General features: G+C 38.8%; 1 protein-coding gene across 1 annotated transcript; it reads left to right on the forward strand.

Moving 5' to 3' along the window:
- Positions 1–1,099: 1,099 nt before the first annotated feature.
- LOC115674588 (callose synthase 3-like) lies at positions 1,100–24,672 on the forward strand. The gene is made up of 44 exons (XM_030597016.2): positions 1,100–1,230; positions 1,268–1,375; positions 1,585–1,797; positions 3,533–3,633; positions 4,047–4,168; positions 4,256–4,349; positions 4,573–4,683; positions 4,781–4,894; positions 5,022–5,114; positions 6,290–6,381; positions 7,940–8,066; positions 8,460–8,597; positions 8,683–8,759; positions 8,828–8,927; positions 10,985–11,107; positions 11,209–11,326; positions 12,129–12,463; positions 12,609–12,661; positions 12,751–12,811; positions 13,090–13,171; positions 13,260–13,309; positions 13,403–13,489; positions 14,340–14,468; positions 14,579–14,673; positions 14,821–14,908; positions 14,978–15,138; positions 15,249–15,372; positions 15,469–15,569; positions 15,654–15,786; positions 15,871–16,022; positions 17,618–17,727; positions 17,808–17,933; positions 18,551–18,619; positions 18,816–19,005; positions 19,093–19,249; positions 20,250–20,369; positions 20,461–20,579; positions 20,673–20,756; positions 21,593–21,705; positions 21,789–22,018; positions 22,107–22,904; positions 23,005–23,055; positions 23,613–23,798; positions 24,112–24,672. Exons 3-44 carry the CDS (start codon positions 1,605–1,607, stop codon positions 24,358–24,360), a joined length of 5,856 nt encoding a protein of 1,951 aa, XP_030452876.1. The 5' UTR covers positions 1,100–1,230; positions 1,268–1,375; positions 1,585–1,604; the 3' UTR covers positions 24,361–24,672.
- Positions 24,673–25,186: the final 514 nt, after the last annotated feature.

The raw sequence follows: 25,186 nt of genomic DNA on the forward strand, positions 1-25,186 counted from the left end.
AAGAAAAAGGCAAAAAATAAAAGAAAGCAAAGTCGTAAATTAAAAAGGAAAAAAAAATGGACTTTAACACCTCAGAGGGGGAATCCTAACTTTTTCAAGAGGAGGACATTCAATCCGCGTTCGACACGTCACGAAACAGAGTCCTTCAAAGTAAAAACGGGGGTCGGACTGCTGTCGACGTCGGTCGCCATCGAGGGGCACCGCCGTCTTTTCGCCCCCTGAAGAAAACAAAAGCCAGTTTGGAGTGTTGGACAGAACAAGCCGACATTTATCTCCGCAGCTCGGCGAAATGCCCCCTCGCCCCTGCTCCGGTCGCGAAATTCCGGAACCGCCCCGGTCCGTCCCTCCTGGCCCAGCTGCTAAATCGACGGCCTTGGATCCGCGATCCCGTGCTCGCCATCGGCCGAGATCATCACGGGGACCGAGGATCCCTGGCGAGGTCAGGGTCGTAATTTCACAGGCGGAACGGCTACTTTTCGACGGGCTTGCTTTTGCTCCTAGAGCCTTACGTCTTTTAGCTTTTGAATTTTCAACGGACTCCCGGACATGCCCACACGTGTTCTGTACTATTACGGAAATGCCATCGTGGGTTTTTCCGCATGCATAGGGGAGATTAATTCATCTCAATTCAGCTAAAATATCCGATAATACTCAGCATTCGACATTATTTCAAATACTTAACTATTGTCGCCTGTACGTTATTCTCGGTAGAGGCGAAAGCGTGATATTTAAAAATTCAAATTCGAATCTAGAGAGACAAGGATGGGGGGGTACATGTCCATCGACAGAAACGGTCCGCCACGTAAATATCGAACTGAGCCAGGGCCATTTTTGGGAAATGCGGAGCTCGAGCAGAACCGCTGCGAGGAAGAGGACGGTGGGGGGGGCCACTGCGCGGTGGCATGCCCGGTGGAATTCGAGGAGCCAGGGGCGAAATTACGGTAAGAGCCCTGGGTCCTTTAGTCTCGGCAGCGTCCATCTTTATTCTCAGTACCACTCCCTCTGTCCTGCTCCTAGTCACTGTGGTGTCCCACCACACTCTCTCTTTCTCTTTCTATCTCTACCTCTCTCACCCTCGCACGCACTCTTTGCTTCCTTCTCTTCCAAGTATAGCTTAAAGCATCACACCATCTCCATCTCTCCATCTCTCTCCATCTCTCTCTCTCTCGTGTTCGGAGGAGCTTCTCGCAGCTTGATCTTTGGCGAGCCGCAGTTCGATTCTCAGCGGGGGTTCGCGGCGGGGTTTTCCGGTGGTTAGCTGCTGGAGAAGTAAGCGGGGGGAGCTCGTTCTGCTGGAGCTCAGCCGATCGGAGCTCCGGCGCCTCGCATGGTTCCGGTTTCGGCTCCGGAAGCGCCATTTCCGTCCTCGTAGCTGGTGGTTGCTCCTTCTCTTTCTGCAGCCGATAGTTCGTCCTCCTCCTCCTTGTTTCCCTCCCCTCCCCTCCCCCCCCACCCCCCCCTCCTTTTTTTTTTTCTTTTTCTTGATTTGATCAGTGGATATGTTCAGTTGATGTGCCAGAGGGGTAGGGACTGACGGAGCTTTGCTGTTTTCGTTTTCGTTTTCTTTTTTTAATCCTGGAAAAGAGGTGATCTTCGGGTGAAAAATGTCGACCTCGCGAGGAGGGGCCGACCAGCCGCCGCAGCCGGCGCGGCGGCTCATGCGGACTCAGACCGCCGGTACCCTCGGGGAGTCCATCTTCGACAGCGAGGTCGTGCCGTCGTCGCTGGTGGAGATCGCGCCGATTCTGCGTGTGGCCAATGAGGTCGAGAGCAGCAACCCTAGGGTGGCTTATCTCTGTGAGTGGATACAGCCTTTTAACTTTGATATTATCTGTTTTTCTATGTAATGTTGGCACCTTCTCCAGTGTATGGTAGCTTCTAGTTTGACAGATCTTCTATCTTGTGAAATTGTGAATAGCTGCTCACGTGCTCCTGGATTTTTGAGTGTCGGATTTTCCTTTTGTTTCTAATTTTGTGCTTGTTTCGTTGCTTATGAGTAGTGTTGGCTCATGCGACTTTCTGTCAAAGCCAAAGTTTTGGTTAACTTGTGTGAGGCTGCTGGTTTGTTGTGGATATGCTTTCTTGATATATCTTCAAGATAACTGGGTCTCCGTACTTGTGGGGAATTTGAGATCCACTTTAATCTTGAACTTATGGAAGTATCCCCTTGTAGATTGGTTCTTGCAAGTGAATGAAATTTCGGTCATCGCACTGAGCCCCCCTTTGTTAGCTATTGCACTAACAGATAATTCTATTATTTCAATATTGGATCCCGAGGTAGTTCCGCTACTGCAGAACTGAACATGCCTATTTTAATAATTCATGCATGGACTCGTTACTACATTTTGTCATTATGCGGAGAACCAACGATTGGTGTTTGCAGCAGCTGCTTATCATAAATTACTCGTGAGACACACTGAAGATACATTTTAAATTTATGTTAAAGCAGATGATTCCATAACGACAATCCTGTCTCGAGTATGCTTTAGCTATATTTGGACAGACTAACCGATGTAAGATCCTAAGTTAGTAAAGGTCAAGTATGTTCACGATTTTTCTGATTACATGATGTGTCTTTTGATGTCATTGTGGTTTTTTCGCTGCTACTCTTACTTTTTGGGAACCGGCCTGTAGATATGTTGTTGTCAATCAAAGACTGGATGATTCATATCCGTTGTTTCTTTGTTACAGATAATTAAATGTTTCTTGTTATAAAGGGAACTTAAACTTGACTAGTGACAATTTAACCTGCTTAACTAATATAAGATGTCAGTTAGTGGAGGTCAAGGATGTTCATGGTTCTTCTGATTACATGACGTGTCTGGTTTTGTTGTGGTCTTTTAGCTGCTACACTTCACTTTTGGGAAACAGCCTGAAGATATGTTGCAGTCAATCAAAGAAAAGATGATTCATTTCTGTTGTTTCTTTATTCTAGAGAATTATTTAAAATGGTTTTGCTGTATATAGGGAACTTAAAACTTGAATAGTGGTTGTTTAACCTTCTTTAAGTGTGAAGAACTAAAAAATAAATTTGGCATCCTGCTGACTTACCGTGCACCACGCATAACTTTAACTTTCCGATTGTCGTGCTGTGATTGTGCAGACTATTCAGATTCCTCTTACTTTCTGAGTATGTCTATCAATTTCTAGTTTGTCTTAACACATGTAAGATGCTAAGTTTGTACAAGTTAAAGATGTTCTTGATTTTCTGGTTGGTCAATGTATGTTTGGAGTAGTGGTTTATGGCCGTTGCTCTAACTTTTGACTTTAGGAAGGGTTTTGGCATTTGGGATTTGACTTTTATTGCATTATATATTATGTTTTCCAGTGAATAAAATTGATATATAACACCTCAAAACATATTGAATTTTTTCATTTGAAGCACTAAGCATAAGCAAGCTCATATGCTCCGATTTCATTATTACTTCCATCTCTCTTTCGCAGTTCAATACTGTTATTTGAGGTAATTGCTTCTATTTTTGATGCATCGTATTACTTCACATATTTAAGCTTGTTGGCTGTTATGATGTAGGTCGATTTTATGCTTTTGAGAAGGCTCATAGGTTGGATCCCACTTCTAGTGGACGTGGTGTTCGTCAATTTAAGACTGCTCTCCTTCAGCGTCTTGAAAGGGTAAGCACTGTTTCTCCATTAGGTGCAATTACCCTTTTTCCCCTATGGAAGCGGTGTTCTGTTTGGAAAAACACATGCTTATTGATGTATAAATTTTTTAAGTGATTTGATTCCTTTTAATTACTTTCAATTAGCTTTTTGAGTCTAAGGTGTTATACGGATTGATACTTCCAATTGAGGACTATTTCCATGTACGGTCAATCATTTAGAGCTAGGACGCTGTCATTCCCCACTTGCTGCATGTTTCTTCTTCTCTGTGAAAAAATAATCATATGGAGAAACTATATATGTATCTAAGTCTTAGGAGTTAAACTTCTTAGTGATCTTGTCTGTGTTTTTTTTTTCCATGCTCAGTCCTTTTAAAGGTACCTTTATATCTAATGAAATTCTGTAATGTTTCTATCGATTTCCAGGAAAATGATCCAACCTTAATGGGAAGGGTTAAAAAAAGTGATGCGCGTGAAATGCAGAGTTTTTATCAGCATTATTATAAAAAATACATTCAAGCTTTGCATGCTGCTGATAAAGCTGATCGGTATGTCCATAAAGTTACTTTAAATGTGTTGGGAAATTTTGCTATTAGTTTCCTAGTTTTCAGCATTTAACATGGTCTCAAATGCAGTGCTCAGCTTACCAAGGCTTACCAAACTGCTAATGTACTTTTTGAGGTGTTGAAAGCTGTTAATATGACACAATCCATGGAAGTCGATCGGGAGGTAAAGCTTTGTACATTTCTGGAACCATTACATGATAAATATCTTGTCTGATGGGAGGTATGCTGATTAGAATGAGACATTTGACATATTATCTAAATTTTTTCCTAACTGACAGCATGTGCAACGAGCTGTATTAGCCGATTCCACTTAGAAAAAAGAATCTTCTTTCTTTTTCATAGAATATGTCTGCGAGTAATATCTGTTCACATTTACGTTTGTACAGATTCTGGAGGCTCAGGATAAAGTAGCGGAAAAAACACAAATTTACGTTCCTTACAACATTCTCCCTCTGGATCCTGATAGTGCAAATCAGGCGATCATGAAATATCCTGAGGTTGCTTCCCCTACCATACATTGAAATGTTATGCTATGACCTTACTTTTTTGCAAGTACATGAAAATCCTGCCGTATGTGATATTCTTTTTTTGTAGATCCAAGCTGCTGTTGTGGCACTTCGCAATACGAGGGGCCTTCCATGGCCAAAGGACCACAAAAAGAAGGATGACGACATTCTTGATTGGCTTCAGGCAATGTTTGGATTTCAGGTAAGTGGACTAAGCAACTTCTTCCATTTACTCTTCTATTGGTTTTCTTTCATTTGTCATTGTATTTTGTAGCTGATAAGTAGTTGTATGGAGACTTATGCTGGTTCCTTCGACTGTCTATTTACAGAAGGATAATGTGGCAAACCAAAGGGAACATTTGATCTTATTGCTTGCAAATGTGCACATTCGGAGATTTCCAAAACCCGACCAGCCACCCAAGGTGTCTTGCACGCAATTAATCCTATAAGATGCATCTATTTTGTCCTTCTGCAAGTAAATTGCTACAGTATGCGGTGTCTCTTTACTGGATTGTTTTCGTATTGGTTTGAGGGAGGGTTTTCAATCATTTGTGTATTTGCTATTATGTTGTCTGGAGGAGTAAGTGATGTTACCCATTCGATGGAATACCTGTTAACTGTCCATCCTTCCAGGGAGAAACCTCCCGTCGAGTGGGCTTGGTTTCAGCATCTCACATTTTGTTGACCTCTTTCTTGACTACTGTCACCCAGTATGCTCTTGTGGGCTTCACTCTCACCCGTTACGCTTGCTTCTATTCTTTTAATTCTTGAGAACGAGTAAGCCTTTCTTATGTTGGTGAGCTTTGAACTATGGCAAATCCATTGATCTCATAAAGTTTCGCCTGATTCTGTGGTTCATGAATCCTTCTTGTTGAGTAGAAAGGAGCGCAAACACCATTTAGACATTTCTACTGTCTTTGGCATTGAGAGAGATCATATCGTTTTCCTCTTTCCATGGCTTGGGCTTGGGATGACAATTCTCTTCCTTCCTTGCTATATTGAAGGCAATATAATTATTTGTACTAACAATTGCAATGCTTGTGATTCTATCTCATTGAGGATTCAGTCTAATATGACGAGTACTGCTAGCTGAGGATGTTGATGTTCTCTTTGTTATTCTGGTTCTGCTGTTTCTTATCCACTTCATCCTATAAATATGCAATTTCGAGCATGAGCTACAGCATGAAAGTCTCTAGTGAGATGAAGCATCTAGTCTAATATGACAAGTAAAGCTATATGAGGCTGTTGATGATGTTGTTTTCGTTTTTTTTTGGTTGTGCAGACTTTTTAACTTTATATTCCATCTATTTCCCACTTTATATCCTATTGTCATCTGACTAGCATAAACTGTTCATCATGGGCTGTCAGAACATTTCACTGATGTCCCTTTGTGGACAAAGTTCTCACCTATATGATATGTAACTTCGAGCATAAGCTACATGAATCATGGATTGTAATAACATTTATTTGTTGTCCAATCTTAGATAAAGTATTTGTATATCCTTTTTGTTTTGGCCAATAGTATTTATGCAATTGATCTTTATTATGGCCTTTGGAGTTTTAGTATGCTGAAATGCTTGCTTATCTTCTTGGTTAGTTGGATGATCAGGCACTCACAGAAGTGATGAAGAAACTTTTCAAGAACTATAAAAAATGGTGCAAGTTCTTGGATAGGAAGAGCAGTCTTTGGTAATGCTTCTTCCGCTACTTTATCTGGCGAGTATGGTGGTTATGTGGAGCTATTAACGCTTTAGTAGAAGACTGTGCTTGTTAGCTGTTTCTTCTTTACAAAGACAAGATTATGACTTATTTTATGGGGACAATACTGAAGGATGAAGTCCAATTTTGGTCATGTTCCGTTGTTTCTTATGATCCTCCCAACTTCTTTGCTTTTAAATCAAGTGTAACTTCTTTAATTTTGATAATCAGCTGTTGCATGGGTATGCAGACATGGTGCTGCTGATGTGGCAATTTGGGCTACATGGGATGCTTACCTTGTCATGAAAAGAAATTCAGAAAAGATCTTATCTTTGAAATTCACGTATGTATTACTAGGGAAATTTATCGCATGAAATATAAATAATGAAAAGTATAATGCAAAATTAAATTAACAAGAAATTGTGGTAATTTTTGATAAGATGCAAGGACCTGATTCGAACTTGATGAGAATTAGAGAAAACACGGTGAGAGAAACGTTACTATATTGAATAAAGAAAAAAAAGCTACGGAATTTAAAATTAATATCAAATTTGTAGAGATGATAGTTTTCAACAGAACGAGAGAACATAACTTGAGGCGATGCTACTGAATAAGAACGAACCATCAGAAGAGAGCCTTTGAGGCGATGGTGTTGAATAATAATTTACCATCAGAGAGCCTTTTAGTAGTAAACAGAATGAAAGAGTTGAAAAGCAAATGTGGATAACTTGTGTACAACTCATACAGAAGGAGCTGAGTTAAAAGTGGCAAAGATTCACAAAAAAAAGGGGCAATGAAAACTCATTTTCAATTGTTATTCTAGAATAGTGTCTTATTGAAATTGGAATCATTATTTCAAGTTGTTTGATTAAGAAAAACGTACAAACAGAAATAAGAGTTGGAAGGGGTTAATAGGGTTCTGCTGGACCTTGACCAATGGCAAAGGTCCAAGCTCCTCTATAATTTGATTGATGGCCATTGAGATTTGTGGCTTAGATGCAAATTGTTGGGGCGATTAGGTTAATGATAGACATAATTTGAGTTCTGTAGCATTCCAATTAATCTCACCACTCTGGCCCTTGCTGGTAGCTGGCAGAGGTGATGCCCGCCCCTTCACTCTCTCTTATGTTGTCCTTTTCATTTCTGATATTTCGTTGTATTGCTGATGCGCTGCATTAGCACATGTTTACTGAATTTCCACATGTTCTGCATGTTAACAGTGTTCATGATAGGACCATATCACACAAATTGAGGAAGTTAGAGAACTTGATTGTGTAGAAAAGGTTGACGAAATCAAAACATGAGTGTACAAGTTACAGGACCAGACGAAGAAAAATCTTATCGCATCCTTATACTTGCTTGACTCCGTGGATTGTGCGGAAGCCAGCCATTATCATCAATGAATTCTAGCTAATGGACTGGTCATAAAGTATATTGATGGAATGGTCTTTTTTTTATTCTTGATTTGCACCAGTAGTGTATGCATCTAATCTCAATTCCTGATCAAGAGTACCTTTCTTCATGTGCAACCTTGGTTCTAAATATGCAGGTTACCGACGATCCAGCAGGAAGTGCAGCAGCGTAAACTTCTCTACATGGGTCTATATCTTCTTATTTGGGGGGAAGCAGCAAATCTGAGATTCATGCCAGAATGCCTTTGCTATATTTATCATCATGTATGTTTCTTATGGTTCGTGCTGTTAATATTCTGTTCATGCTTTGGAAGGTTATTGTTGATCTATCTGTTCCTGCTTACTTAAATTGGCATTCCTTAGGTTTCTACAAATTTTTTTATGATTCTTTTGTAAATCTCAAGTGTATTAGCATAGATCCTGGAAACAATCTTCTGAATCTTAACTTGTCTTGATATATGGATGACATGCTTAAGTGGTGACTCGTTAATACTGGATTATGTTGGTACTTGGTCATACGAAGAAAGAGCTTTCCTTTCAAGTGAAATAATTTAACAGAAGCTGATACTGTACCGATATTGGATCATCTACATTCTGTTAATTGCCTTCTTTCCTTGTTAGGATGCTTTACTTATAATTTGCTTGTGCTTCTTGTAGATGGCTTTCGAACTGTATGGCATGCTAGCTGGTAATGTCAGTCCCATGACTGGAGAAAATGTAAAGCCTGCTTATGGAGGTGAAGAAGAGGCCTTTTTGAGGAAAGTTGTTACTCCTATTTATCAAGTGATTGCCAAGGTACTTCGCAATATATATATTAATTCTGGTTTTGCCTTATCTCTTCGTGTTTTTGGTTATTTTATGCTACTTAATTCCTAATCAGGAAGCGGAAAGGAGTAAGCGCGGAAGATCGAAGCATTCTCAATGGAGGAACTATGATGATTTAAATGAATACTTTTGGTAATTCACATTTTTTCACTAGCTTTTCCTTTTAATTTAGGGGATATTAACTTACTATCTTTTGACAGGTCCGCTGACTGTTTCCGGTTGGGTTGGCCAATGCGTGCAGATGCTGATTTTTTTCACGTTTCTACTGCTGAGGAACCACAACATTTTGAGAAAACTGAGGTACATATATTTGTTCTTTTCTCGCAGGTCTTTTTATGGTTGCTTAATAGCAAAATCTGTTTATGAGCGAATCTCGTGCTTGTTACGTTACTTGCCATGTGTATTTGTATATTACAATATACTGTATATCACAACATACACACAATCAAGGATCTTAAAGCGCCCTCATTTTGAAGGATGACTAAAATTTTTCCAAGAAGGTACCAAAGGTCTCCACTTGTGTACAAATCAACTTCCTAAGGAAGCCAAACACTTACAAAAAGCATTAAGAGACTGTTTCTATCAACTTCAACAAGCTATAAATAGGAAATTGAATTTTCCCACCATGCTTAAAGTTAGTGTAAAGCCATTAATCTCTAAAAGAACCCTTTAAAATTCTGCTCATCAATGTGCCCTCTCGTTTCTTTTTTACTTCCTAATGAACCTAGAGACAAGGACAGGAACCACCTTGACAACTTTTGTCTTTCCTTCCTGCACATGAATTGATAGCCTTCCGAGGCCAAAGTTCTTGTTGCACTGATTTTGAAGTACCCCACTGCACTCCTAAAGTCGTGAAAACTATAGTCCAATCTGTTTGGTAGAACTAAGACGCAACAATTAGTGGTTCACACTCCATCTTTCTGGCGTAAGAATCATCTGATTCACCATTCACCAAAAGTTTTCCTTTCTTTTGAAGGTTATAGAAAGTTAGATTACATCCCCACTCCCCAGGCAGTTTCCTAGGAGAAATATGAAGCCTTCAAATGACCTTTTGTTTCTAAATTGACTTCCACGGGAAAAGCGCGTTCTGTTGCGTAACTTCTGCAGAAGTGAGATCCAAGTAGGAGTTAGAACAATATCTCAATGGCTATCATCCTTTCCCACGTCTATCGTCATCGTGTACAACAGCTCAAAGAAATTATATAAAGCTTCTAACTCCCTGTCTTGAGCCAGATGTATAAAGTCAATCTATTGAACCATTTTTTATTGCTAGCCTTCCACGGGAAAATTGTGTTCTGTTGTGTAACGTCCGCAGAAGTGAGATCCAAGTAGGAGCTAGAACGATATCTCATTGGTGGTCATACTTTCCCATGTCTGTCGTCATCGTGTACAACAGCTCAAGAATTTATATAAAGCTTCTAACTCCCTGTCTTGAGCCCGATGAATAAAGTCAATCTGTTAAATCATTTGTCTATTGCTAGCCTTCCTATCAGCCACTTTAGATTGCTTGTTGGTTTTTAAGATGAACAAGTGAGCAAACATGCCTTTCAACGCAGCATCTCTACAACATTTATCAGTCTATGGTGAGGTTTGCGGCTGTTTGCCCACACCAATGGGGAATTTTCTTTTGAAGTCATCCCATCCCTGCGTTATGCACTTTTATATCCCTACCCCATGCACTCCCCCATTTAACATAGTGATCCATCCTTCATCATTGAACCACATGTTACGTCCAGCACCTCGTCCAAAAGCTACGATAATGTAGTACCGAAGGAAAGTTAAGTTTGATGGAGCTATGATAAAATCATGCATTTTTTTCATAATCAAGAAATCATGTGTACTTTTTTTTTGGTCAGTAAAATTATGTGTACTTCAATAGCTTACATTTTTACGCGTGAATCTTATAAGTGTCAGTTCTCTATATTTAATAATTATACTAAAATGTCTAGAAACGTAATGTAGGATCATTTTTAAAGAATTTCTATTGTGTTCGAAAAGAGAAATAAAAGTGACCATTTAAGGGCCTCTTGTTCTACGAGGGTGCCCGGCCAGACAACTTGTTACTGACCTCCTGTTAACTTTGGCTTCTGAAGGCCTTGTTTGTCAACTTACCTATTTTTTTATTTATGTTTTTTTTGGGAGGGGGGGGGGGTGTTGCTGCCTGCCGCCTCAATCTCTGTGCTAGCCGAATTGCTTGCTTAATCTTTCCTTTTGCTCCCTCTGTCTCCGTATCAGTGAAAACTCGTTTGTTTAGTGAGGGAGTGAGGATTTCTAGTTTTTTTTTTTTTAGTGAATGTATGAAGATTAAGTTGGACGTACAGACTCTAATCTTGATTTTCTTGTGTTAATTTATGTAGGATTCAAAACCTGCTTATCGAGATCGATGGGTTGGGAAGGTGAATTTTGTTGAAATACGGTCTTTCTGGCACATTTTCAGAAGCTATGATCGGATGTGGAGCTTCTTTATTCTATCCTTACAGGTTCGTGTTAACACTTTCTTGGTACTTGGTACACTCGAATTTTCTCTATATAAAATTGCTATGTATGAGCTATACTGAATATGGCTCTGATCTTTTTTTAGGCAATGATAATTGTCGCTTGGAATGGCTCTGGGGATCCAACTGCTCTATTTACTCCTGATGTTTTTAAGAAAGTGTTGTCTATTTTTATAACCGCTGCGATACTGAAGCTAGGACAAGGTATTAGAGCTTAACCTTGCTGGTGTCAATTCTGTTATTTTTCCTTTCTGAGGCTCCTTGAACTTTGTTTGCACACAATCATCTGTATTTTATTCATCGTACCTACAATTCTAAAGCAAGACTAGACATGGTCTGCAGTGCATGTTTTGCATTTGACGAGCATTACCAAATAGAAAAAACATGTGAAACCATGTGTTAGGAGGATCTTTGTCAGTGTGTTAAGTGCATGTAGATCTTTTACGATTTCAAATAAATGAATTTAGATGATGAAATGATCAAGAGTGCATATACACTCAGATTGAGACCAAAAATTGAAGCAATTACCAGTGTTTTGCGAGCCAAAGCTTTACTGCTCATGTGAACATTTAACGTATGCTTATTTATAACTACACCTGCTTTTTGGAGAATTTTATAAAGAAGCAGAATAGCCTAGATTAGTTAAGGGTGATTAATGAAGGGAATTTTCCTGTGCAATTGAGGAAAATAAATGTGAACTGGCGATGAGGAGGGAAGAATTTGCTTCTTCTGCGCAAATTTCAATTTTCTTATTGAGACATTACTGGATTTAGGTGGAGCCTCTATCTTTGCTGACTTTCTTAGAGTCTTTTACAAGTTCATCTTCTAAAGTAGAAAACTGCTGTTTTTCTTTGTTTTTCTTTTTTTTAAAAATCTTTTTGGTTAAGGCAGGCTCTCCTAGCGTAAGTCTGCTATAATTGTATTTAAGTTCTTATAGGATGGAGTTTTGTTATATTCCTTCAGGATATTAACATGGAAGAATAATCTTTTTGCTGTTTTGGTGCAGCTGTACTTGATGTAATTCTTAGCTGGAAAGCACAACGGAGCATGTCCAATTTTGTAAAGCTAAGATACATCTTAAAGGTTGTTTCGGCTGCTGCTTGGGTTATTGTTCTGCCAGTAACATATGCTTATACTTGGGAGAATCCTCCTGGATTCGCTCAAACCATCAAAAGCTGGTTTGGCAATGGTTCAAAGTCACCTTCCTTGTTTATCTTAGCTGTTGTGATTTACCTCTCTCCAAATATGCTCGCTGCATTGTTGTTTCTCTTCCCTTCGGTCCGTCGATTCCTGGAGAGTTCGCATTATAAGATTGTGATGCTCATGATGTGGTGGTCACAGGTATGCATATGATCATCCTTCTTGTTTCACTTTGCGATTAAATGCTGAGACAAGAATTTAGTTGCTTGTGCATATGACGGATTAAGTATAGTCCTATTTGTTATTTATGGATGTCTGGCTGTAATGGTTACCTCATGAATTGCAGCCTCGGCTCTATGTTGGGAGGGGAATGCATGAAAGCACGTTCTCTCTCTTCAAGTAAAACTTCTTTCTTAAAAGATGTACACTTTACACCTACGTTTTTTGGGCCGAAGTCTGACATTTAATATATGGCATCTTTGTGTCAGGTACACATTGTTTTGGGTTCTTCTGCTAATCACGAAGTTGGCATTCAGTTATTTCATAGAGGTATGTGAAATATTGGTCTGTCTTGGACTCTTTCTGTGGTACTTAGCAACTAATATCTAGGGCAACAAAGTACTAAGGAAATGTTTACTTGCAATGAAACCTAGTGATAAATTCTTTAGAGCCAGTTGATGGTGTTATATGGAGCTTGCAGATGCTGTAATAAATTCTCGACATTCTTGTTGCCTGAGTACTCAAGAAGATATTCACAACTAATTTTAATGGCTGCCATTTGTTTAGATTCCTGATAACATGTTTTTCCCTTTTTAAATGAGTTGCAGATAAAGCCTTTGGTGGCTCCTACAAAAGCTATAATGAGTGCTCATGTGACTAATTTCCAGTGGCATGAATTCTTTCCACAAGGTTATAAAGCTGAATATTGCCATGTTGTGTAAATACTTCTCATCAAGCCTCGAGAATCTGTATTTACATATACTTTTTAACTTTGCAGCAAAAAACAATATTGGTGTCGTGATTGCTGTCTGGGCTCCTGTTATCTTGGTACAGGCTGTACTACTTTTCTCTGGGTACACTGTCGTAATACTGGTTCGGCCATGTGTCTTCCGCTTTTTGATATAGTTCTTATTCTCTTAGGTCTACTTTATGGATACTCAAATATGGTATGCCATATTCTCCACTTTGTTTGGAGGAATTTATGGTGCGTTTCGTCGGCTTGGAGAGGTAAGTGGAAAATGTCAAGTAGTGGTTCTTATGAGTTTGCTCATGCTTGTATTGTGTTTTTTTTTTTATGGGAATTGCACTATAGTCATTATGAGAAGTTTGAAGCTGGTTTTTTTTACCTGTAAAGAACGGTTTTCATTGGCTTGGATACGTGCATTTTCTATGACAGTGCACCATCCCTGGTATGATCGAGGACAACAGAAAGAACGATATTGTCTACTTTAACAGCAGCAATGTATATGTCACCAGCAGGAATCATTGCAAAGTTTTCCTTAATTCAGTTGATTTGTTAAAATTATTACTAACATATGTTGGCAGACTTGGTAGCTTGTAGCTGGTGGTTAGACATTATTTGTTTTGCGATCACTGTTTTATAAACTACTATGTTAAATTTCAGTAAATTATATTGCATGATTACTTGTAGAGATTGTTTTGCTAGCTTTGCAACAGGCTTCTTAGCTTGTGTCAAGTTTTTTGCAATTTCTACGGTATACTAAGAGACGTTGTCTTCATCTGGTGATATGCTGCTTAATCTGTATATTGTACAGTGTGCACTGTTAGGAAGTTGGATTGTGGATATCTGTCTGATAATGTACAGCAAACAATGGATTGATGTAGTTTTTGTCCTTTTGCATTTCATTTCTGTCTTCATTTAACATTTCTGGATCTGCACGTTTCTTCTCACATATGTCCAAATAGAGTTGTCTGAGACATAAACAGGAGTCCTCTTCATCAGCATTATCATCTTTTTCGTCTTTAAGTTGCATTAGGTAACATTGTGGAGAAATTCTTAATTTGGTTTTAATAAGATCCTTCTGCTTTTCATTTCCTTGTTTCTTGAAATCCCCAGATACGGACATTGGGAATGCTCAGATCTCGTTTCGAAACTTTGCCGCATGTTTTCAATGCCTGTTTAATCCCGGACGAGAAGACCGTCCAGAAGAAAAAAAGATTCTTTTCACGAAATTATGATGCTAGGGTGAGGTTCCACAATTCAGCACGGATTTTTTCCATTCCAAATATTTGACATCATTTTGGTTGTTGAATTCATTTGCAGTACTCATGTTGTTTATCTGGCTTTGCTGACAGATCCAAAATAACAAAGAGAAAGTCGCACCAAGATTTGCTCAATTATGGAACACAATAATTAGCAGCTTCAGAGAAGAAGATCTTATTAGCAATAGGTCTTGTGCTTAAAATATCTTTTCTGTTATCATCATTGTGATTATTGTTTCTACTGGACTCCACTGCAATCTCTTCTAGTAACAGATTATTTGCTACTGTTTTACTTTTTAGTTGTCGATATTTAATTGCTTGTGTTGCTTTTCCAGGGAGAGGAACCTTCTGCTTGTTCCATATTGGGCTGATCGTGAACTAGAAAACATTATCCAATGGCCTCCATTTTTACTGGCGAGCAAGGTTGGTTCACTGATGTCTTGTTATATATTGGAGTTCCCCTCCCTAACATCTGATTTACATATTATGCAGATACCTATAGCACTAGACATGGCTAAAGACAGCAATGGTAATGACCGGGAGCTCAGAAAGAGAATTGAGACTGACGAATATATGTCTTGCGCCATTCGTGAATGCTATGCTCAGTTTAGAAACATCATTAAGTCTTTGGTTCAAGGAGAGCGTGAAAATAAGTAAGTCTACTTTGCAACTTTTGTTGTCACCTATTCTATAAATCTCTGTAAGATGACCAAAGCCTACTGGTTCTAATGTGCCCTGTTTGGTCTCCAATGCTGGGTCCCAGGGTTATTGAATACATCTTCTCTGAAGTTGACAAACATGTGCAAGATAACACTCTGATACATGAATTCAAGATGAGTGCTCTTCCAAGCCTGTATAAACTCTTTGTTGAGCTCATCCAATATCTGGTAAAGTTTATGTTCTGTTTGTATTTTTCAAATTTTTTGGTTAATTTAGGGTCGACTAAATAATCATTTTCTTGTTTTAATTTTGTTTATTTGCAGTTACACAATAAACCAGAGGACAGGGATAAAGTTGTGATTCTCTTCCAAGATATGCTTGAAGTTGTTACACGAGACATAATGATGGAAGATCAGATATCCAGGTTTGGCATCTGGGTGCAATCGTGACTTTGTTTCATCCCTGCGACTTAATCCATGGTGGATCATATGTTTACTTTTTTATGCAGTCTAGTTGACTCAATCCATGGTGGATCTGGGCATGAGGAAATTCTTCCAATTGAGCAGCAATACCAACTGTTTGCATCTGCTGGGGCCATTAAGTTTCCTATTGAACCACAAACAGAAGCTTGGAAGGAGAAGGTGCCCTTTTTTTGCAGGAAATTGTGCGTATTTGTGGATTTTCTAGTTTGCTATAACCTATATTATTACTTATTCAATTTGCAGATTAAGCGGCTTGATTTATTGCTTACCACAAAGGAATCCGCCATGGATGTACCTTCCAACTTGGAGGCCAGAAGGCGCATTTCCTTCTTCTCCAATTCATTGTTTATGGAAATGCCAGCTGCTCCTAAAGTTCGCAATATGCTTTCCTTTTCGTAAGGCCTTTTTCATAGTTACCATTTTTTTGAAGTTTCCAGCGAAAAAAGCTTTATAGTTTAAGACTAACCTTTCTGTATGACTTAGATGTGTGGTTTCTATATGAAGATCCAACCAGCCTTTAAGGTGGTTGAAATTGAAAAAATTAAAGGTAGATAGTGCTGTCTGTAATAGAAAGAATTCTAGTCAATTTATGCATGCTGGTACTATTCAAAAGTCACAAAAGAGGTAACTTAAACCGGCAATTTCTTCCCACCAAAAAAAATGGCAATTTCTGTACTTAACCATTACGTGGATGTCAACCCCACCTCCCCGAGTGGATATCCACAGTGCCCTGCCCCGAATGGGGAGAACAGAATCCGGAATCTGTGGGTTTTGGGGTGGGGACAGGGCAAAGTTTCATGTACCGAATGCGGGGTGGGGCAGGCCAGTGATGGGTTTGGTCCGCCCCACCCCATGACCCCGCCCCACCCTTTAATTTTTCACTTTACATATTCCCAGTCTTACTTTCCTTAAATGAATCGATTGAGTTATAGTAATATTATTTAATTGTTTTTCAATTGTTTCCTATTTCAATTGTGAAGGTTTCCAATAATAACCCTTTTTTTTCTTTTTTCATTATTAGCTTTGAAATTGAGATAATTTTTGTTGGATAAATAAAGTCTAAACCATGGGTTGTGGAGGAATCTGCTTACCGGTTGAGTTGGGGATGGGGTACATAAACTTGCTCTATATGGGGCATGGAGTTTGGATGGGGCATGTCCAGTAATTGTGGGGTGGGGATGGAGGATGCAAACCGCCCTCTGCCCTGCCCCAGTTGCCATCGCTATTTTGGAACACCAATGAAAGCCTCCTGAACCTATTTCTTCATTCCAATGCCAAATGCCCCAATCCAAGCATGAGCCACAATTTCTAGATTTTTGTTCCATTTTATGAAGTTGAAGACCATCTGTTGGAGCTTACAGTTCCTTTACTGAAGTTAGCTTAGTGAATGACGAAAATGAATACTTTTCCTTTCTGTGGTCAAGTAGGTGGCGTTTCAAGTAGTTTTCTTTTCAATTGTCAAATATCAGTGAGTGCTTTACTGCATAACTTGAGATTGAACATCTGCACATAGCTCATTTAAGTCTGGTGACACCATTAAATGACAGGTGCATTAAAAGTTATTAATTGTGTGCGATGCTATCTTTCTACTCTTTTTGTGTAATCAAACGGCTTCACACAATCCAGGAAATTGTGCAACGCGGATGTGTGTGATTGGTGCCCATATGAATTTCTTTTCTTAAAATTTTATTTTGCTATGTAAATTTAAATGTATCAGAGAATCTCCTTTATGAATTGATTATGTTCTTAGTTGTTAGTACTAGCAATATGGGAACTTTATGCTGTTGTAGTATTTCATATTCGTAGGAGACAACAATTCAGCTATACATTAATTGATGGCTCGTACAAATATCAAATACCAATCAGAGACAAGCATGCTTAAATTTTGGATAAAAAGTCATCTGTAATGTAGCCCTTAGAGTGTATGTCTTTTCTGTGTTTTCATTTTAATGTGCTTGCTCATTGTTTTGAACGTAATAATCAATGTCAGCGTTTTGACTCCCTACTACACGGAGGAGGTTCTCTTCTCGCTTAAGGACTTGGAATCGCAAAATGAAGATGGTGTTTCAATCATCTTTTACTTGCAGAAAATTTTTCCAGGTTTATTGTGCTCATGCTATTTACATATTTCTTTTGCTATGTTTTCTTCTTTTTCTGAGATCCGTCACCAATTTTTGCAGATGAATGGACCAATTTTCTTGAGCGGATGAAGTGTACAAGTGAAGAGGAACTCAAAATATCTGATGAGCTGGAAGAAAACCTTCGTCTTTGGGCATCATATAGAGGCCAGACCTTAACTAAAACTGGTCTCTCTCTCTCTCTCTCTCTCTCTCTCTCTCTCTCTCTCACACACACACACACACACAAACACACACACACACACACAAAGGAACAAAAAATGAAACATAACAATGAATGGGAAGATTCCCTAACCATCCAATGATAAAAAAAAAGGAAACTTGCGGCTTGTATGTATCTTGCGGCATCAGAGCATTTATACTTTGGATACTCTATTTTAAAAAGTTACAGGTCGCATGACCTGATTTATGCATTTTCTACCAATCAACTTGAATGACTATTAGTATTTCTCTTCTTTTATTTACTTCATTTGAATCCTACTGAAGGATGTCTCTCCAACCCGGGATCAATTGACTTTAAGTTTATGAGGGTAATTTGTTAGAATAGTTCTATGTTTATAAAAAAGAATAGTTCCAACAGCTGTATAGATCTGTTTTGGACATCTTGGTTTAAGACTATACTGTAAACACTTTCAACTTTCTTGAAAGGCCATAACGATTATAAATGGAAAGTTCAAAAAAATAAAAAAGAAAAAGAAGAGAGGAGATACACTTGTGCATATGTCATATCCTCTTCGCATGTATTTCTTGTCATTGGATTGATTAAAATATGCTACTGATGACAGTGAGAGGTATGATGTATTACCGGAAAGCTTTGGAGCTTCAGGCTTTTCTTGATATGGCCAAAGATGAAGGTGTGTGCTCTTGTCATGATGAGCTTTGTGGAAGTTTTTGAGTTGCTTGAGACTCATGTAGTAGTTAGCTGGCTTTTCAATCTTCTCTGCGAGTCAGTGTCTATTCTCACATAGCTAATGCTTATTGTACGTGTCGGCATACTTGTTCTGACATAAGAAAACGAATTATGGTTGTTTGGATATTGCAAATGTGCAGATTTAATGGAAGGTTATAAGGCTGTAGAGCTAAACACAGAGGAGCACTCAAGAGGTGTTCGGTCACTGTGGGCCCAATGTCAAGCGGTAGCTGACATGAAGTTCACTTATGTGGTCTCATGTCAGCAATATGGTATTGACAAAAGATCTGGGCATCAACGTGCACATGATATTTTGAGGCTTATGACCACGTATGTGTGCATTCTCGCTTAAATCTTTCATCTTTGACCTGTTGGTTGCTGTACTTTAACAATTTCGATTTTGTGCTCATTTTGCAGGTACCCATCAGTTCGTGTGGCTTATATTGATGAGGTTGAAGAACCTAGCAAGGACGGGCCTAAGAAGATTAACCAGAAGGCTTACTATTCCACTCTAGTGAAGGCTGCTTTGCCGAAGTCAATTGACTCTTCAGAGCCAGTTCAGAGCTTGGATCAGGTGAAGCTTGCTCTTGACTCGAGCGAGAATAACACAAAATGCAGACACAATCTTGAGATGACTTTTGCTTCTATTTTGTTCGATGCTATTTTTAGATACTTATAATCTGCAATGCTTTCCAAGTAGCATTTGCTACGCCTGTTAGAGATTGATTAGTGTCTCACAGAAGTTCAAATAGCTGAAACTTTACATTTAACGCAATAAAAAGGACGAAGTTAAACTAAGCTATTGATATATTAGACTATCTAAGTAAAGTTTTGAGAGATGATTTTCACATAGATAGTGTCGCAACTTGAATTGATCTTCTATTTTGTCCTAATAGAGAGATGAAAGTGCTTGTTGTATCCAAGCAGAGAGCCTTATGGAAAAACCGGGAGGACAATGAAAAAAAAATTCGAATTTAATAAATGACAGAAACAAATAAAAAGTACATATACTATACAAATAAAGTATAATTCTTGCATCCGACCAAAAAAAGAAGTATAATTCTTGCATCTGAACGATTCTAAAATGAACAAAGGAAAGAAAATGAAATAGAGACGGCAAAAAAATGAAAAGAAAATGAAATGTAGTCAGCTAGTGATAAAATGGTAAGGAGGAGGATTCTAACCCGGGGATTAATACCCATGTCTGTGGGTTGGACTCCTCTGGTACCCATGTGTTTGTGTGTGTGTGTGTGTGTGTGTGTGTCTAAGTAAAGTTTTGAGAGATGATTTTCACATAGTGTGTGTGTGTGCGTGCGAGAGAGAGAGAGAGAGCCCCGAATTATGTCAGGGCAAGAGAAAGAAAAGTAAGGACTCCTGCTATGGGGAGAGTGCTTTAGTGTAGTTAGATTCTTCCCATTGTAGATGTCCTACGCTTGCTTCTAGAAATATCAATAGTTTGGTGTTGCTTCTGGATGACTGACCATAAGTTGCCATTTCGTGCTGTACTAGATTTTTATGCTGCTTCAATTGTTGGCTAAAAAATAAAAAATACTTGACACTTGCGTGTGGGGCAGGTTATATATAGGATAAAGCTTCCAGGACCTGCTATTTTGGGTGAAGGAAAACCTGAAAATCAGAATCATGCCATTATATTTACTCGTGGAGAAGGCTTGCAAACAATCGATATGAACCAGGTATCATGCATTTTATTTATCAAAAAAAAAAAAAACTAAGAAAACTATTCCCCATTCCTTGTGTTCACTTCATATCCTCCTTTTTTCTTAGGATAACTACATGGAAGAAGCACTAAAAATGAGGAATTTGCTGCAAGAATTTCTCAAAAAGCATGATGGTGTGAGGTGTCCGACAATTCTTGGACTTCGGGAGCACATTTTCACTGGAAGGTGTGCTTTGCTGGAATTGCAATGTCTTACTTGGGTGTTCTTGATAATATGTACCATCATGCAATGCTTAATGCTGTTTACAATTTGCTGCAGTGTTTCGTCTCTTGCTTGGTTCATGTCAAATCAGGAGACTAGTTTTGTGACTATTGGCCAAAGACTGTTGGCCAACCCCTTGAAGTAAGTTATTTCTATTTGTAACTTTTTAAAGATTTGAATTTACAGTGTGCCTGATGGATTTGGAGTCTGTTATTACTGTTGTAGTGGAAGAGATGTTCCATCATACATGATGAGTCTTATAGAGTTTAAAAGGCCAAGGCCGTACAAGGAAAAGAGGGGACCGAGGGGGGAGGGGGGGTTGGTAATTCTTAGTTCTCTTGGGGATGGTGGTGGATGGCAAAGATGAGAACTGCAGTGCATTAATAATATATGGATGTACATGAACCCGAAGATGCCAAAGTCATGCAACTTTTAATTATTTGATTCAAACTTGTGTTGCAAACAGAATTGGGTTCCCACTCGAGTCAATGGAAGATGGGTCATAAGGTGAAATTTGTTTCTATTTAAGTAAACTGAAAACATCATCAAATGGCGTGCGTTCAATTAGCAAGTGTAAGAGTTAAGACTTCTAGCCCCTTCTTGTCGAGATTAGTGCAAAAGATAAGTAGCTTCAATGAGTTATATAGATGTGTGGAAGAGAAACAATGCAACGAATTTCCTTATGATTGGCTGTTTGATGAGGCTGTCTTTACTTTGTTAAGTATCTGTAAGGATGCTGAGGAATGAAGATTGATTTTATAAAATGATGTTAGCAAACTCTTGTTGGATGTTTTGGACCAAAAGAAGTTCATATGGCCCTTGAATATATCTTACTTGATTAATACCCCATCTAGACTCTGTCACATGACTTCGTAAATGCATCAACTGTAGTAACCTTATGATTACTCTATGTATTGTATGGCATAATCATGAATAACTAGTGAATCTTGTTTGCTCATTTGTTGCTTGTCATGAAGGGTTCGTTTCCATTATGGTCATCCCGATGTCTTCGATCGGCTGTTTCACCTTACTAGAGGTGGTGTCAGTAAGGCTTCAAAAGTTATCAATTTGAGTGAAGACATATTTGCTGGTATGTGGGTCCTCGGATTTGCCTATGATAATTAATTGGCTTTAGCTTTACGTGTATTAGTATATTTGAATTTCCTCTTGCAGGCTTCAATTCTACACTTCGTGAAGGCAATGTAACTCATCATGAGTATATACAAGTGGGAAAAGGGAGGGACGTGGGTCTAAACCAGATATCCATGTTCGAGGCTAAAATAGCCAATGGAAATGGGGAGCAGACTTTGAGTAGAGATATATACCGACTTGGACATCGTTTTGATTTCTTCAGAATGTTGTCATGTTACTTCACCACCATTGGCTTTTATTTCAGTACTCTGGTAAGTTGGCGTTTTCCTCCTATTGCCGTATTTTTCTTCTTATGCATCTCCCAATTTTGAACTTTGTCTTATTATATTTTTGTGGCAGATTACTGTGCTTACCGTATATGTCTTCCTTTATGGCCGTCTTTATTTAGTTCTGAGTGGGCTTGAAAAGGAATTGAGTTCTCAGCCGGGAATTAGGGACAATAAGCCTCTCCAGGTGGCTCTTGCCTCCCAATCATTTGTACAAATTGGATTTTTGATGGCACTGCCTATGTTGATGGAAATAGGCTTGGAAAGGGGATTTCGAACTGCACTTAGTGATTTTGTGCTGATGCAATTGCAACTTGCCCCTGTTTTTTTCACATTCTCTCTTGGAACAAAGACACATTATTATGGAAGAACTTTACTTCATGGAGGTGCAAAATACAGAGCTACTGGTCGCGGGTTTGTTGTGTTCCATGCGAAGTTTGCAGACAATTATAGAATGTACTCGCGCAGTCACTTTGTTAAAGGATTTGAATTAATGATTTTGCTGCTCGTGTACGAAATTTTTGGTCAATCGTATAGGGGTGCTGTTGCTTATATCTTGATCACAATATCAATGTGGTTCATGGTTGGGACTTGGCTTTTTGCCCCATTCCTGTTTAATCCTTCTGGTTTCGAGTGGCAAAAGATTGTTGATGATTGGACGGATTGGAATAAATGGATAGGCAACCGAGGTGGAATAGGTGTACCTCCAGAAAAAAGTTGGGAATCATGGTGGGAAGAGGAACAGGAGCATTTGCACCATTCTGGAAAACGTGGTATCATCGCTGAGATTATATTGGCACTGCGATTTTTTATATATCAGTATGGGCTTGTGTATCACTTGACCATCACGAAGCATCATAAAAGTGTCCTGGTATATAATTCCTTTGTTCCTATTTCTTCTTATATCCAAATTTTCTTTTGGCTCACATATATCCACAGTTTAATTTGTTCATTCTTTGGCACAATTGCAGGTCTATGGCATATCATGGCTTGTGATCTTCCTTATATTGTTTGTGATGAAGGTGAGGATACGTGATCTGTCTTGTTCCATCCAAAATTTCTTCTCAATGCATTAGTATAACAAGTTATAAACAAAGCTTGAGCTATTTGTGATCATCAAAGAGACCATCAAATAACATGCTTCTATCTTAAAGTCCAACTTATCACCATCTTCATCATCATTGGCCAAAAGTTTCAAAATTTATTGGCCAATTCCATGTCTGTCTTTCAACTAACATGCACACCATCAAGAACAATTTCATGCTTCTTTCCTGAACTCGGCAATTTATCTGGTTTTTGTTGGTTGGCCATTTTCAATTGTCCTCCCAGATGCTGTTCATTTCTGACGTTGTTCGAATAATTAAATATTAAAACACGCATTCATTTAACAGCCTAAGCTTTTAGAACAGTTGGCAGTGGTTCCACCAAAATCTCATAGACGCAATTGTACTTATTCCCTTTATATTCTAGCGCCACTTAGAGATGCAGTCTTCTGGATTGTTTGAAGAAATAACTCTCTTCTTAGGAAACTGAAGTGAACAAATGGTTGCTGTATAACGTTCTTGTTTGTATTTTGCAGACTATTTCTGTTGGTCGACGAAAATTCAGTGCCGAATTCCAGCTTGTCTTCCGGCTGATCAAGGGATTGATATTCTTGACTTTTGTCTCCATTTTGGTTACGTTGATTGCACTCCCGCACATGACAATTCGGGACATAATTGTTTGCATTCTTGCTTTCATGCCGACGGGTTGGGGAATGCTTTTGGTTAGTGACAGCTACTCTCTTGCCCTTATTCTTCTGGACTGTGTACGCTGGACGATTTTTTTTTTCTTTTAGGTTAGTTCTTACTGAGGTGAAAGTATGAATGCTTGTCATTATTTAGATGGATGTGGTGACCCTGCTGGTTGGTCTTAATTTTTTTTATCGAAACTGCTTACGGATATCGCATTTCCTTTTCGTTACATGTTTAAGCTTCTTTTATTGTTATTATTTTTAATTTTTGATCCGTTGTTTCCTTCCATCAAATTACTGAATGGACTATAGTGATTAATGACTTTACGTGCTTATCTTGTTCCAGATTGCACAAGCTTGCAAACCTCTTGTCGTCAAGGCTGGAATTTGGGGATCAGTTCGGACTCTTGCCCGTGGTTATGAGATTATTATGGGCTTACTTCTGTTCACTCCAGTTGCATTCCTGGCTTGGTTTCCATTTGTCTCAGAATTCCAGACCCGTATGCTCTTCAACCAAGCCTTCAGCAGAGGCTTGCAGATTTCGCGTATTCTCGGTGGACAAAGGAAAGACAAGGATCGGGCCTCTAACAAGTAGTAATGAAGACGAGACGAGAGAAGCACGCACTTATGTTTGCTCAAGAACTTTTATGTGAGCTTTCACCTTGATCTGTATCTCTGACCTGGTGATATCTATTCTCATTCGAAGGTAAAGGAGGGGAGCTTCCTCTTATGTATATAGAATCGTACTTAAAAGCTGGAGTTGTGTTAGGATTACATTTTAGGATCTTGGTCGGAGCTATGTATTCAGCCAATTTTTGTCGCCGAAGCATGGGCGTTTGGAATGATGGATCAGGTCGTGATTGAAGTTTGTGGGTAATTATGCGGCCGTTGCTATGGCCTTGCTCCATCTTAATGGTCTTCGAGAATCAATGACACTTCTCTATCATCCTTTGATATGCAATGAAAATGAGTTTTCAGCAAACTGCCTTAACACTAGCTTGCTGAATGTGGTTTAAGAACTGGTTATGTTGCAAAAAAAGTTTCGGTTTTACGGATATTTACGGAAACTTTTGAAGGACATAAAACCGGGGAATGAAATAAATATCCTCACGTCACATGCCAAGCCCCTAATATAGTTCTTGAGCCTAGTTTGAAGGTAATAACATGTCTGGTTCTGGTCTTAGTTTTCCCCGTGGGAAGTACCTTTACAAATTTGTTGATTTGCATTTGGTGAATAACTTTTGTAAAACTGAAAAGAAACTAGTCTCATAATCACTAAGATGAGGTAAGAGTGATACTGTGACACCGAAGTTTTTGGGGGCAAATTACTTAAACTGAAAATACATTAGGAGGGGAGGTAATATAATCCTCTACGGAGAAATTGTTCATCAAGGGTTCGATTCATTGAAAACCTTTTGACT

The sequence above is a fragment of the Syzygium oleosum genome, unplaced genomic scaffold (assembly GCF_021117445.2).
Source record: "Syzygium oleosum isolate NSW1041296 unplaced genomic scaffold, Sole_v2.1 Sole_v2.07, whole genome shotgun sequence".
Lineage (NCBI taxonomy): Eukaryota > Viridiplantae > Streptophyta > Magnoliopsida > Myrtales > Myrtaceae > Syzygium > Syzygium oleosum.